We start from the raw sequence: 14,935 nt of genomic DNA on the forward strand, positions 1-14,935 counted from the left end.
ATGATGTGCACACAGTACATTGCATACTGAAGGGTGGTGTGCTGGATGTCTTTATAACTATTTTTTTTTTAAAGATATTTTTTTGGGCATTTTTTGCCTTTATTGGACAGGACAGTTAAGTGTGAGGGGGGGAGAGAGAGAGGGAGTGACATGCAGCAAAGGGCCACAGACTGGACTCGAACCCGGGCCGCTGCGGCAACAGCCTTGTACATGGGGCGCCTGCTCTACCACTAAGCCACCGACGCCCCGTCTTTATAACTATTGAACTAATAGGACCATCCTATTCCTATAAAGGGACTACACTGGCACTTTGGTACGTACTGTAATAGTAGAATACAGTGATGATATTTACAGAAAGTTCATCATTACTTTATATTATGTGGCGTACTTAAAAGACATCTTAAATGCTGTACATGTTAAAGGTAGCAGGAACTGTATGGATCTTCTTTGGTTATAAATTACACAGTATGCTTAGACTTCACAAGGTGTTTCCAAGTTGTAAGTAGAGGCAACCAGATCACCCTTCATTTTCTTCAGAGCCTAGTGAGGGGCTCTTTTACTGAACCCTGTAAAAGAAAAAGAGCCCCTCACCCTTCATTTTCTTCAGAGCCTAGTGAGGGGCTCTTTTTCTTTTACAGGGTTCAGTTTCCACACTTATTACTATTGTTTCACTGTTCAGCATTTTTGCTATGGGGGATAGTCCCTGCAAAGAACGTACACTGATCCTCTTTGGTAACTGGGAATAGTTACTGATAGCTAGCGGGGAAAACAAGAGCGCTATATTTTCCCAGGAGACCGTACCCGCAGGCAGACAGGATTGCACAGTGAAAACTACGCTTTTAGGGAGCCAATCTGAATGCAGATGGTGTCATCATTCTGTAGCCATATCCAAATAGTTTTAGACTGCCAATTCCCCTGATGTTCTGGACTGACCAGTGAGGCTTTCAAATGTGTGATGTGTTGTTAATTAGCCAAGACGCTCCTTTTAACTCATTATCATTAGATACGCCTGATTTATTGAGGCTGACAAATGAAGTGACCTGGGTGGAAACCCCCCAAAAAAGTCTTAACTTCCAAGCCATTACATCATAAAACAACACAACCCATACAGCAAAATGTAGGTAGTAAGTGTGGCACATATTAAATAAAGCCTCAATTATTTAATTATATACAAATAACTTTTACCTTCAACCTACCAGCCGATAATGTTACAGTTAAGTACTAAAAGGATTCTTATAACTGAGGCCTGACAGAACGAATCAGGGTGAGGGACAAGAGTTTGGTATCTGACGCGGTCTGGTTTGTGGTCTGGTTTGTAGTCTGAGTAGTATTGACCAATCATGTTTGAATTACAGGTAGGAAAAGAAGAGCAAAAGAGGCAAAACACATTGACCAAGATGCACTCTCTGAACCCATTAGCTATTGTCTGACCATGACATAGCTTTAGATTAGCCTGTTTTTTTAAAAAAAAATCTGCATTCAAATGTAGATATCAGTTTATAGAGATTAGCCAAAATGGTGCACAGAAGAGGAAGTCTTGTCTGGATAATGGATATCCAGGCCATCTGCTGGCAGGTGCCCCCATGGGCTTATTCACTGTCAGACTGACAGGTGATGGGTTCAGAGACTGGGGACAACACAACATGTAATAACATTTAAATCAAATTTAATTCTTTTCTACAGAAACATGTACAAAAGCTGAATTATTTTAATTTGGATAAGTAGATATTTGGCCCTGATATGTAATCATACGTACAAGGATAAAGTTCTGGCAACCTCTATTTGACCCTGCAGTGCAAATAGGGCTAACATGTTAACCTGTTTAGCCTTGTATCCTAATGAATACAAAATATAACTGAGTAGAATCAACTAGAAATGTTTGCAAACATGTTTTGGCAGTGATGTAAGTACAGTACAGTATGAGAATGTAGAGTGAAGTCACTTAAAAACACAAAGGAAGGGTAATGTGAATTAAAAAGAATCTACTTCAAAAAGGTATGTATTTGGTCTCTGTTTCCAACTTCACATCAAACCAAACCAAGTTCGGTTGCACATTAAATTCACATTTTTCACTTATGATGAGGGCAAAACTGTAAAACTGAAAATCAAAATCACACTGGATTATCTGTTGTGGATGTTCTAAGGTAATTTTATCTACACTAAGTCTTGGAGAGCCAATTTTGGTATTTTTATAGGCAACACGTCTCCTGGAAATCACACTTTTGATTGATTTTGCTGATTTTTTAGATAATGTAATTGCTGCCTGGATTTTGTTCAGTGGCAACATTTATTAAACATAATAAGATAATTTGCAGGAGAGTGGTCTGGGTGGATAAAGGACCTGCAAAGCACAAGACTTTAGGTACATTCCGTGTAAACATTTTGTGACTTGTTTGGATTTGTTCCTTAAAAATATTTTGCCTTGATGCTGAAAAATGAAATTCAGGTAGAATGCATGTCTCACAGATTGATTTGTTTTTGAAGGTTACTAGCAAATAACTTTAAAGGAGACATGGTTGCTGCATTTAAATGAATGCCACTGAGTTTTCTTCACAAATTAAAACTTAATAACTTATCTTAAACTTGAGTAATTGATATACAAATGGTCATCTGGTGGTTGAAGTATTCCTTTAGCAATAACCACCTCTATTTTAACCTAATACTTCACAGCTAGCTAAACCCCAACTTTGCATTTTCTCCAGGGCATCTGCTTCTGAACCAAGGAGGAGCAAAGGGGGCTGACGGTGGGTGAGGCATGTGGCTGCTCCAGCTGCAGCCAACCTAGTAGTCAGGGTTGGTGAGGTTCATCCAACTTATATGACTTAACTAGTCAGAAATCTGACCTAAGTGAGCATTCGAGTACAAATTTCTGCAATTCCGAATTCCCAGTGAAAATGGAACATACCAGCAGGCCCTACAGTGCCAGGTCAGCCTTTTCTCCTCATTGTATCAGTAAACTGAGTGAAGATGAACAGGAAATGCATTTTGAAGAGTCAAAGTTAAGGCTTTGATAAAACAAATGTGAGCACTACAGACAACACTTGTGTTGGACTTATCATGAAGTGTGCAATGACTTTGTGGTCACTGGGGGATGTGCACGGTACTGTGTATAAAACTTATTCTACAAACTCAAACTTACATATAAATTCATTTCACTCTCAAACCTTTGAGTATTTCCAGTCACTACGTACAAATAAGGCAAACATGTCCTGCTTCCAGATGACATAAATAGTGTCTTCGCTTACAATAGCCTGCATTATAGTTTATGGCAACAGTAGTGGTTGGATAATGGACCGGCTTCATCAGTGATTGTATGGAAGAGCTGAGCAATGCTTTAATTGGTTTTAAAAAACAAACAATGAATGAATACAGGTATAAAAGTAAGAAAAGTCAGTGCTGTATATTCTGGCTATGTGATGGAACTAAACAGATTAATTTCACGTTATATTATAAAACAAGGAGCTAGAGTGGTTGTACTGGTGTCTGAGTTTATCCCTGAGACTCTCTTAGGCACAATGCAGCTAAAAGCACCTATCCAAACGAACCCACTAATGCATTAGTACACTGCATGTTAACACAGTCATTAATAATTAACCAAAGTGGGTCCTGCGAATGTTTTTGTGTTGGATACAAACAGTAAGTTAACAATAAAACTGAAAAAGGAACACTTGAATATCAAACTTGCAATAATCTGTTTTCATTTCCTTCTTAAAAAACATAACATCAACACATTTATTCCTCCACAGTGGAGGGAACGTGTAGTAAACCTGCACTTCAAAGGCAGGCGGCTGCAGCTGTATCTGGATCCACTGGAGTAATTTAACCAACTGTGAGTGTTGGCTCGAGTCCATTCGCTGCTGTTTTTGCCTCCATCAGTCCATCTCTGGCATACATTTAAACCATTTGGCCATGTGGCCCTGCCTCTTGGCTTGTCTCGTTTGTGCGCTTGAGTCCAGTAGGTCCATATAGTGACCGTACTCACTGATGGCGTCTTCGACACGAGTGATGTACAGCCAGCTGACTAACACACCAAAGAACTGGAGACAGAAAGAGAGAGGGAAAGTAAGTTAAGTAAGGGAGGTCACCATGGCTGCATCTCATTTGTCTTAAATGTCTCCTTGCTTCCCTCACTTGGGTCTTATCCTTGTGTCTTAATATCTCCCATGTTAGAGACTGGGAATAGAATGACGGAAGGGGACCACTTTTAGAGGAATGAGATGTCTTTTTATAGGATCACCTGTCCTTCTGCAGGTGTTAACAGCCCTGCAAACCTTGATATCTGCACACATAATGTGATAGATAGATGTGAATGCAACCATGGTGGGGTGTTCCCGTCGAATATGAGCACTCTGCAAAGCACTTTAAAGCGCATTGGTTTGCTTGAAAGGTGCTATAAAACCATTTGATTTATAGATTGATTGATGACAGCACCTGGATCATTGTTTTATGCAGGCACAGGAACAATTTAGAGGCATTCGCTCATGTGAATGTTCATGATGGCAGTTCAAGCCATAAAAATACTGGTGCTCTTCAAGCAGGATTCCACGTCTACAGATAAAATGAATCACCCTTTGGGGGATACAGCCTGCAAGCTAGCAGCTAGTAAGCTAGCACTTGACGTTTCCCTAGCAGCATTACATAATTAGCATCAATGGATGCTGACTTGCTAGATCAAGTAGGTACAAATCACATATGTTGATATCACTCAGGGGAATAGTTTTTTTGCCCTACTTTTTTCATCAAAGTCACTAATAACTGTAAAATGCTTTAAAAGAGCTCTACATGATAATCAGAGCATTAATACAGCAGCAAACCACTATTTGCTATGTAAAGATTTGTGGAGTAATGGCATCCTGAGCAGAGAATGAAGTCATGCTTCTTCTATAAATGTAGTAATCTGAGCTTCTCTGTACGATGTTGTGGTAGATGGTCTGGCTGTGCATGAGTCCTGTGCGTCCATTCCACTGGCTAGCTAATCACTGCCACTCTGCTCTGCACTGCAGTGGGTAGGCTACTGCTTATACCATGATAGCACCATCACAGAAATGTAGTGTCCACCTTCCAGTTCCCCCCATCAGCTCTGTGTGACTACAGTGCGGCCTGTATTACAGATCAGTGTACCTGTGTCTCAGTGTGATTGTTGATGTTGAAGAAGGCCCCAAAACCAAAACATCATCATCAAAATAAAAGACATGCATATGGAGCAAGACTGTGGGACACTTGTCTATTACACGGTCAGCTCAGTGTTAGCACTGATCTTGCTGTTAATGCCGTTAGCTGCTAGCTGCAAGGTCACCAACCTCCATGCTGAGAACTGTGTACAGACAACCTCTGAATCATAAATATGCTCTAGATATCGTTTAGAGCTCCTTTACGATTTTGACAGAACACACTGAAAACAAAATGCATAGCCACTGTTCATGAACAGGACAATACAAACATGTGGTCAGTTGCTACTCGACATTCCTGTCCTCCCTATACCAATGGTCTACCTGGCGGTCCCTGTCATGCATAACAGGAACGCCCTGCCGCAGCTGCAATCACACTTAAATGGATAATGTAATGCAATATGATGGTGTGTCGTAATGTAGTGATGTGCTCCAGCTTGATAAAAGTGAATGTGTCTCCATGTATTGACTTTAATAAACAGTTGATCACAAACATCCGCACAATCATTAAAAACTTGTATTCTGTATTTATATTGCAAACAAATCCGTAAAACTACAGTTTGTAAAGATACTGCTCAATATAACTCAAGTCAAAATACACTTTCTATCTGACACACAAGAAGTCTTATCCAGTTATTTAATTAAAATGTTTTACAGCTGAAACACAAAAGACCCCTGATATAATGTTATTCATGATAAAAGACTGAAAATTAAAAGAAATTTTTTTTGTTGTTGAAGATTTCTGAAAGTTTTATGCTTTTTTTTAATTTATTAATCAGACCTACAGTTAACACCGATTCAATATGTTTACTAAATAGTAATTCAGACCTCAAATAAAATCTAAAGTTTTGATATTCTCTCTCGATTCTCCTCCAGACAGCCTCCTCGCCCAGCAGCTGTCAGGCAGCCCGGATCGATTTCCACATAGAGAGAGCGCGAAGCACCCCACATACGAATTGGACGACAGCCTCTGCTCTCCCTTGAATTCACAGTTCAGTGGAGTCCAACATGCTTATTAACTGCAAGCACACTCTATATTCATGGCTGTCAGTGGGTGTCTGTGTGCGTCTCATGAGTTTGATGTATGACAGAAGTTCAAATGAAATGCAAGAGAGCAGAAATGGCACAGTAATGAAACTTCTGTGTCTGTCACGCTTACATCCTCTAATGGATCATTTAGAAAAAAGCTGGATATAAATGAAAAGTGACAGATGTATAATGTGAATGTATAATGTGAGTATATGTGGGTTGAAGCGTCATGGTATCTTTCATATAATGTTTTTTTTTAATGTTGAAAGAAATTACCAGTCAGACAGGTTCCAAAACCTTTTATTATAAAATACTTTTCTTCCTGATAGGTCGATGTAACAAACTGTACAGAATACCTCAATTAAATGTTCCAGCATGTAAAGCATTTTGTGAAAAGTGAACTGCATATTTTTTACTGCTGGTTTGACAGATGTCACCAAGGTGAAGTGATTTACATTTTCCCCAACTTAGTTTTATTTCAGTGCGCTTCTGATATTCCCGGACACACTGAAATTAAAGCTTCACCTGTTAAATCTCTGCCAGCTGTATTTGTATTTTTTGGCAAAAATTCTACAGATGTAGTACAAAAGTTGTTCTGTGAAAGTCACAGGTATAAATGACATCTCTACCTTTCAAGTATCGCAAAAAGTTTAGTTAAAGGTTGATAAAAGTCAGATTTACGTGACACATGCTGTGCAATGATATCAATACATTTGTGGAACAAGTGGGCCATCTAAGTCTGTGTGGTGGGGACATAAATCTGCTAACACGGGCACATTGTGGGGACTCACCTCCCTTTTAGGGACAAATGCAATTCCTCACAAAAGAAATCATTCAATTAAGACTTGGTTTAAGGTTAAGGTTACTTTTGGATGAGGACAAACTACATGGAAAGGAGTTGGGGTTAAGCATGTTGTGGTCATGGCTATACAGTAGTTAAACCAAGTCTTCAGGGTAGTTTACATTCATTTCTTCCATTAAAAAAGAATAATAATAATAATAATAATCTTGTGGTCATTATTCACCCACAGATATTTCCCCAAGACTGCTTGTTGCCAAAGTGGCTGACTTTCGGTCTTGTTTTTTCAGAACCAGTGGGCACAATTTGCATAAAATTGTTCTCATGTGGCCAGAGTGTGTAGGCAGTTCCTGGATGATGAAGGCATTAATGCCACTGACTGGCCCTCTTGTTCCTCTGATCAAAATCCAACTGAGCACCTATGGGACGTTATGTAACGGTGCATCCGTCACCACCAAGTGCCGCCACAGACTGTGCAGGAGCTCACTAATGCCCTGATCCAGGTCTGGGAGGAGATCCACGGGACACCATCTGCTGACTCATCAGGAGCATGTCTAGATGTTGTCAGAAGTGCATACAGGCACACGGGGACCGTACACACTACTGAGTCACATTATGAGTTGTCGTGATAAAACTCACACAAGTTAGATCAGCCTGTAATTTCAGTTTATTACTTTGATTATCAGGGTGATTTTTAATCCAGCCCTCAGTGGGTTGATGATTTTGGTCTCCATTGACTGTTGTTAAGTAATTTTGTTCTCAACAAATTATACAGTGTACATCAGTAAAGACTGTCAACTTGTCCAGGTCAACCAGGTCATGATTTTTGGAAAGAGACACTGCTGTTAAGTTTTTTTTAAATGTGTTATTTTGGTGTTTTGAGCACCACAAGCTGAGTGTCATTTAGTTCTGCTATATTCCAGAGAAGTTCAAATGTAAGTATGCCTGATTTTTTGATTTTGGTGTGAACAGTCCCTTTGAATGACAGTTTGTGACAAGTTTAAGGGCTTGTGACAAGTCTGTGTTTGTGTGTGTGTGTGTGTGTGTGTGTACCTGAGGCAGTAGGATCCCTAAAAGCAGTCCAGCCATAATCTTATAGTTGTCCATAAGCCAGATGAAGAAAGCATCAGTGCAGCCTCTGGTATGGATGACATCAATCAACTCCAAACGCTGCAAAACACAAACTGCTTTTTAATGTAGCTTCAGTTGAGGCATTATGCTGTCTTTTAAATAAATGAATTATCTAAGACCAGCAGCACACCATCCAACACTCTGCCCAAGTAATGTTACATAAAAACAAACAAACACTTTATTCGCTTTATAAAATAACTAAAATGCAAATGATCAAGTCCCAGTGACATCCTGGATCTGCAGGGCCTGATTTCTATTCAGTTTTTCATTTTCTCCCCTGATTTCACATCATTTTCCTGCTGGAACATGTGCATTTGTGTTTAGAAACTTTTATTGGTGTTTTTTTTATGGTAGAAAGTACCGCTATTCTGTGTTACAGTCATTCCCCAGCCGCAATGACGCTGCAGATATACTAATATATGAAACGCTAACCAATCAGATCAGACTGGGTGTTTCTTGGAGGGGGGCATAAAGAGACGGTCAAGAAAATATAGTGTCTCAGACAAAGGGTGAATACAGGTGTTCCACCACAGACAGTATGAGAAAAAAATTGTTTTTTGAACATTACAGTATGTAAAAATGTTCTTTTAAAGACCTTAAATACATGTATGAACCTGACATCGAGCATCACAGGGCCCCTTAAAAACTGGTCTGTCTGTCAAAGCAGGCAAAATGTTCAAAACCGACATTAAAGGAGAGGATCTGATTTAATGAGCCATCAGGCTTTTCCGTATTCAGTCATATGAGTCAGTCTTTAGTGTCTTACCGTTTTTTCCATCACTTTGTACCCACACAGAGTGTTGGCCACTTCATTAGGCTGGAGGGGAGAGAGGCAGAGGGAAGAGATACAGTTACTATGATGTAGGAACAAAAAAAAAAACAGAAGTCTGTGAAAAGCTTTTAGCCTTGAGAGGAATCGACAGCAGAAAGAAGAAGGTGAGTTTTTAGTTGGAATTTAACTGAAAACATCAAATAGACCACCAGAGGAACGCACACACTGACTCACAGCCTCTCTCATGCGCACACACAAATGACAGTCCTGAACCACAAGACTGCTGAAGACACCACCAGAGGAACTGTGTGTGTGTGTGTGTGTGTGTGTGTGTAAATGTGCCTTATGACTTTGAGCTTGTGAGTTTCCATATTCAAATATTAAAATGTATTCATATATTCAAATGAGAGGAGACAAACTGCTCTCAGCAGTCTGGCAGAGGAAGAGGAGGAGGGGAGGAGTGATCACCTACTTGAAGTCACTTTACACAGTTTATTGGCTTTATTAATCACATTTGTTTTAGATTTTTTAAACATTACCACGGTATTATGACTTGAAGTAAGAATGGGATGGTAATTTACTCAACACCACACTGTCATCAGTTGTTGCTCATGATTCTGCAAAGTGACTGTCTTTGATACACTCTTCTATAATTGACTGTAATGTAACTTAAACAGCAACAGCTGAAATCAGTGTACAGGTACGAGCTTGACTGCAGGCGCTGTTACACATTTCAAGGAATCAAGTGGTAAAACTTAAAACGCGATGTTCCATCAAGTGGAGTTAATTGCTGCTTTGTGTTAATATGAACACACAGGCCTGCAATTACAAAGATAATTACAAAGATTAAAATAGAAAACTGAACTCGTGAGCTATCGTCGCTCGACTTTGACCAGTCATTAAAGCCAGTACTGATGAGTCATTTATAATGCACAATGCATGGATGCAAATATAATGTATTATCTAAATATAATCCAGATTATCCAAGATGTTAATTACACAATTGTTGGACAAGAAAGACATCACTTTTAGTGTATGTGTAGTGGAGTGCAGGAAATGTCCTTTGTTATATATTATAATGTATTCTCATAGATTTTTAATGATGATATGTGCAGACTCCGGCTGTTCTTGGCACCTGGCACTTGAAGGTCCAGTGTGTAGGATTTTTGGGCATCTATTGGCACAAATGGTATTTAATATTCATAACTATTCTTTCGTTTGTGAATAATCACCTGAAAATTTGAATTATTGTGTTTTCATTACCCTAAAATGAGACATTTAAAATCAAATATGGAGTAGGACCACTGCCACAGAGTCCAAAATGTTACTTTACAGTATCCCAGAATGGACAAATCAAACACTGGCTCTAGACAGGGCCTTTTACATGTTCTTCTCTTGGCACAGGGGAGAAGTTTCAGTTCCGCAGCCTCACTGCTACATGCCACTATAACCTACACACTAAACCTTTAAATGCATACGATTGTTGGGTACTGTTTAGAAACACACTTTCCAGTGAAAGTGGAAGTGAAAGCCAACCCCAGATTCACTCTCGTTTGGCATTTCGCCTCGCATTATTTGGGTTTTTCCGGGGCTGTGTCTCTTGGATGCCTGCTGCTCATGGTCTGACACGGTTTTCACTACCTTTGTAGAAAGCTCCGACCTCACCTGCTTACTGAAACACACCCATAAACTTTCCAAACACAGAAAAGAATAGGAAAATAAAAACACACAGGCTGAGGTCAAAGTCTCTGCAGAAAAATACGGCACGCACTTCTAGTGAGTCATAGGTGACAAAGGAGGAAAATCCTGCTTAGTGTATTTTTAATACTTCTGAGGAAAAAGTGTACAAATAAATCTCTAAATCTGTGCATTTCTTGTTTGTTAGCCAAGACGAGTCTGTTTGAAGGGCAACAGTTGTCAATCAGGTGCAACAAGTCATGTGTTTTGCGTCAGGAGCTCCTGCCACCTACCATAAGTCTCTGTCTCTGGGATACGCTGTAATGTATTTTGTCAGTCTTTCTCATCCTTCACCTAACGTGTTTCATATTTAATTTATTCATTCATAAGGAAATCTGTGAACCACAATATCTCAAATATGAGAATTTTCATTACATATTATAGAGAGACGATGAATCATAGTAGCCTGGTAAGACGATCCTGATGATGTGAGCTCAACATTCTGTTTTACTCTCTGTATGCAAAATACAATCTGGACACCACAGCTGAAGATGTAAGCAGCCAATCAGGGACTGTGTTGTAGTTAATAATGTGAAATGCAGGCCACAGAATTTCTAATAGTGATACTATTGTAACTGAATTTCATGTTGAGAAAAAGATAAATAATAAAGGAGGATAACAGAGTTGTGGTTTCCTGAGCCCAGCTATCAGACAGAGTTGGCACTGTCATCAAACTCTTTCTTGTCTCGCTAAAAAGTTTTTGTTTGTTTGCTCTCGTTCTCTCTAAACTCTGGGGAGCGTAGGCAGGTGTATAAATTAAAGGGAGCACACATGCTGTTTTGTGTGGGAGAAAATTGCCGTGAGTGTGTCTGGCATGGCAAAGGCTTAATCACCATCATAAGGATGATGAGATGTTTTTTAAACGTAACTCCACACTATTACAGTTATTACGTTAATTACATGCAAAATGAACCCTGTGTTAAAGACTTCAGGGTCATTTTAAATGAACAGAGCCAAAAAGATTGAAATATTTGCTTTTTCCAAGCTCATTAGGTAAAGTTGCATAGTATCTAACACTGATCTTCAAAACTTGTTACAGTGTATAGCTACAGTTATTTTTATAAAATCAACTTTTGTCAAATTTGCTGGAACTGTAGTAGTACATGAGACGGATAGTCCAAGAAAAAAATCATATTCCTCCTTCTTGTATTACTCATAAGGGCCTAACCCCAAGTGAATGACAACAACCAATCAGTGCAGAGGAGTCTGCATGCAGCTGTAAATCATGTCTACCACGACTCATGAACTGTGGTCAAACTCTCAGACTAGGCAGAGCTGATCAAATATGAATCAAGATTCTGTTACTGCATTGTCTATTTATTGCTGCAAATGTTTTCAGAAACATATTATGTGCACCCCATCCATCCATCCATCCATCCATGCATCCATCCATCCAAATCTGCTTATCCGCTGCAGGGTCGCAGGGGCAGCAGGTTGAGAAAAGTACTCCACATGTCCCTCTCCCCAGCATCGTTTTCCACCTCCTGGGGGATCCAGCGGCAGCGAAATATATGATCACTCAAGCAGGTTCTGGGTCTGCCCCGGGGCCCCCTACCAATTAGATGTGTCTGGAAAACCTCTTATAGGAGGTGCCCAGGAGGCATCCTGATCAGATGCCTCAACTACCTCAACTGCCCCTTTTGATGTGAAGGAGCACTCCCTCTGGATGTCTGAACTCACCATCCTATCTCTAAGCCCAGCCACCCTATGGAGGAAAATCATTTTAGCCCCTTGTATGCGCTATCTCACTCTTTCTGTCTCAACCCAGAGCTCATGACCATCAATGACGGTTGGGACGTAGATGGATGAGTAAATTGGAATCTTTGCCTTCAGACTCAGCTCCCTCGTCAACACGACAGTCCAGCACAGCACCCGCATCGCTGCTGATGCCATGCCAAACTGCCTAACTCTCACTGGTGAGCAATACTCCAAGATACTTGAACTCCTTCACTTGGGGCAGCAACTTGGAGACTTGGAGGTGCTGGCTCTCATTCCGACTGCTGTACTGTTTCGCTGTAAAATGGAAGTGTGCTCTGGCTGGTGTGTGGTGCTTCCTTTTGGCTCAACTGTTTTCAACATGGCGGCCAAGTCACCAGTCTTCTCATTTCACAGCTAAACAGTACACTAAAATATGTTTCTGAAAACATCGGAGGTGAGGAATAGGCAATGCAGTAACAGAATCTTGATTCACATTTGATCAGCTCTGCCTAGTCTGATAGTTTGATCACAGTTCATGAGCAATAATGATTAATAGCTGGATTAGAGACTCCTCGGCTCTGATTGTTTTTTTTGTTTTTTTTGTGCCATTAGCAGTTTAGTGCAGAGAGGTGTAGCAATGGTGGCCACTTTACCTGATACAACAGGAAACCCAACAGACAGTCAGTATATGTCACTGTATAACAGTAACAGCAGGTGGAATAGAACTTAATATGATGATACTTACAGTAATGCTAACAGGTAGACCTACCTTAGTAGTAATGCAGCAGGTATAAGGGACTCCGCAGGCCAACGGACCAGGTGCGGAACAACTGTGGTACATGTTGACTGACCAGTCTGTATACTCCTGACCTCCACAACACTTAAACTGCAAGAGATGAGAGACATGGGGGAGTAGAGACAAGAGCAGAAATTAGAAGGAGAAGAAAAGACAAAAAAAAAGATTGAGCGAGTGATGGGGGAGGATATGTAAGGTGAGGCAGACACGGAGAGGTGGGAGGCAGGGATGAGAGAGAGCGGAGGGATAAAACGAAAGTAAACAACTTGATAAACAACATTTTCCACTGTGCTGGCATAATGCCAGTAACATTTTAGAATGAAATGAGCCGTAATTAAGAACAATTTACATGTAATTATGAGTCTGTTTTATGTTTGTGTGTGTGTTTGTGTGTGCGTTGCTTTCTCTACTGCTTTGCCAAAATCAATGTACAGGTGGTAGCTGTGCTGGGTGATATGGTTAAAATCAACAGTATTATATTGCAATACACTGTTGTAATTCAATATTCTAACTTTTTTGTGACATCAATATAAAGATCAAAGTTGGCAAATCAATCACAAAATTATCACATGACAAAAAGTGACTGAAATGAATCATATATATATATATCATATTATCTGGATTACTCGCAAACAAATCAAAACCTTTGCAATTCAAGGAACCTAAAGCTCTATCTGTTCTCCAACTAATGTCAGAAAACAATTATTACTATGGATTAAACATTTTTCTAGTAAAAAATCCCCTGCTGTATTCTCCACACTCAGCCAGCGTCTGAAATCTGCAGCCTCACACACAGTTTGCTCCTGAATCAATAACACTTGCAGCACAAATCAACAAATTGATACCTGCACAAAATACTGTGACACCAAGCAATTATTTTTTATTGCCCTCTATATCAGCCATTACTGACAAAACCCTGGAGAGAAAAATTTTATTACTTCACTGGGGAAAACAAACGAGCTTTGATAAGCTATCTAGAGGACGTTAATTATTATTGGTTTTGGCTGAGAGCTTTTGAGTCACATTGACAAAAGGCTGCTTTAGACGACTTCATTATCTGTCACTGCCACAGTACTGCTCCTGTGTCTCCCTTGTGTTTCACTTTGTTCCTCACTCCTCTTATCTTCCATGTCGCAGGTTTGTCTGTGTGTGTGCATGTGAATCTCGTTGCACTGATGCTGACCTGGACCCAGCCTACCAACACACCTGCTGGCAATCAGCTCTTCCCCTCTCCAGGTTTACCACACATCAAGCTACAATCAGTCCATGAGCCCCAGTTTTCCTTTTACTCATTGCCAGACTGTTCCAGTCTCTCTGGTAGCTACGTTTAGGGCACCAATCTTGTGACTTGTGTATTTTGTTATCGCCTTATGCTTGTTTGTTCCCTGTGCTCCAGGAATCCTGCTCACCCACCTGCCAACTCATTCCCTCTGCTTCCTCCATTCACTCACCTTGGTGATCTCTTTTCTCAGTAACTCCTGCAATAAACCTGTTAATGTGTGTTTGTGTCCATTTGCAAGAACTCCTACTCCTGGCCACCCATGTTGTCAGACTGATATTGGGTTAAATCTATGTTTTGATGTCAGGTCACTAAAATGTATTGTAAGGACAACATCTAATGCCAATGTCATTTTGATGTATAATACTGACAAGAGATAACGGTGATGTTTCATCAGTTTAAAGCTGTGAATCCACTGTCTTCCAAACGTCTCATGCAAATGTCACCTTAATGTAGAATAACAACGTTTAGTCAGAAGGTATGGGGAACAATGCCCAATCACATGTCACATCCACACAAAATGAAA

General features: G+C 40.1%; 1 protein-coding gene across 1 annotated transcript in view; it reads right to left on the reverse strand.

The window, feature by feature from the left end:
- Positions 1-1,467: 1,467 nt before the first annotated feature.
- Positions 1,468-14,935, reverse strand: part of tspan15 (tetraspanin 15) — a 52,606-nt gene continuing 39,138 nt past the window's right edge. The window contains exons 5-8 of the mRNA XM_033623771.2: positions 13,104-13,220; positions 8,894-8,944; positions 8,050-8,166; positions 1,468-4,037 (exon numbers count right to left, since the gene is read on the reverse strand). Coding sequence (XP_033479662.1) covers positions 3,873-4,037; positions 8,050-8,166; positions 8,894-8,944; positions 13,104-13,220 — 450 coding nt within the window. The 3' untranslated portion in view covers positions 1,468-3,872. The remainder of the gene's footprint in view (positions 4,038-8,049; positions 8,167-8,893; positions 8,945-13,103; positions 13,221-14,935) is intronic.

This window comes from Epinephelus lanceolatus, chromosome 2 (genome assembly GCF_041903045.1).
Source record: "Epinephelus lanceolatus isolate andai-2023 chromosome 2, ASM4190304v1, whole genome shotgun sequence".
NCBI classification, from domain to species: Eukaryota; Metazoa; Chordata; class Actinopteri; order Perciformes; family Serranidae; genus Epinephelus; species Epinephelus lanceolatus.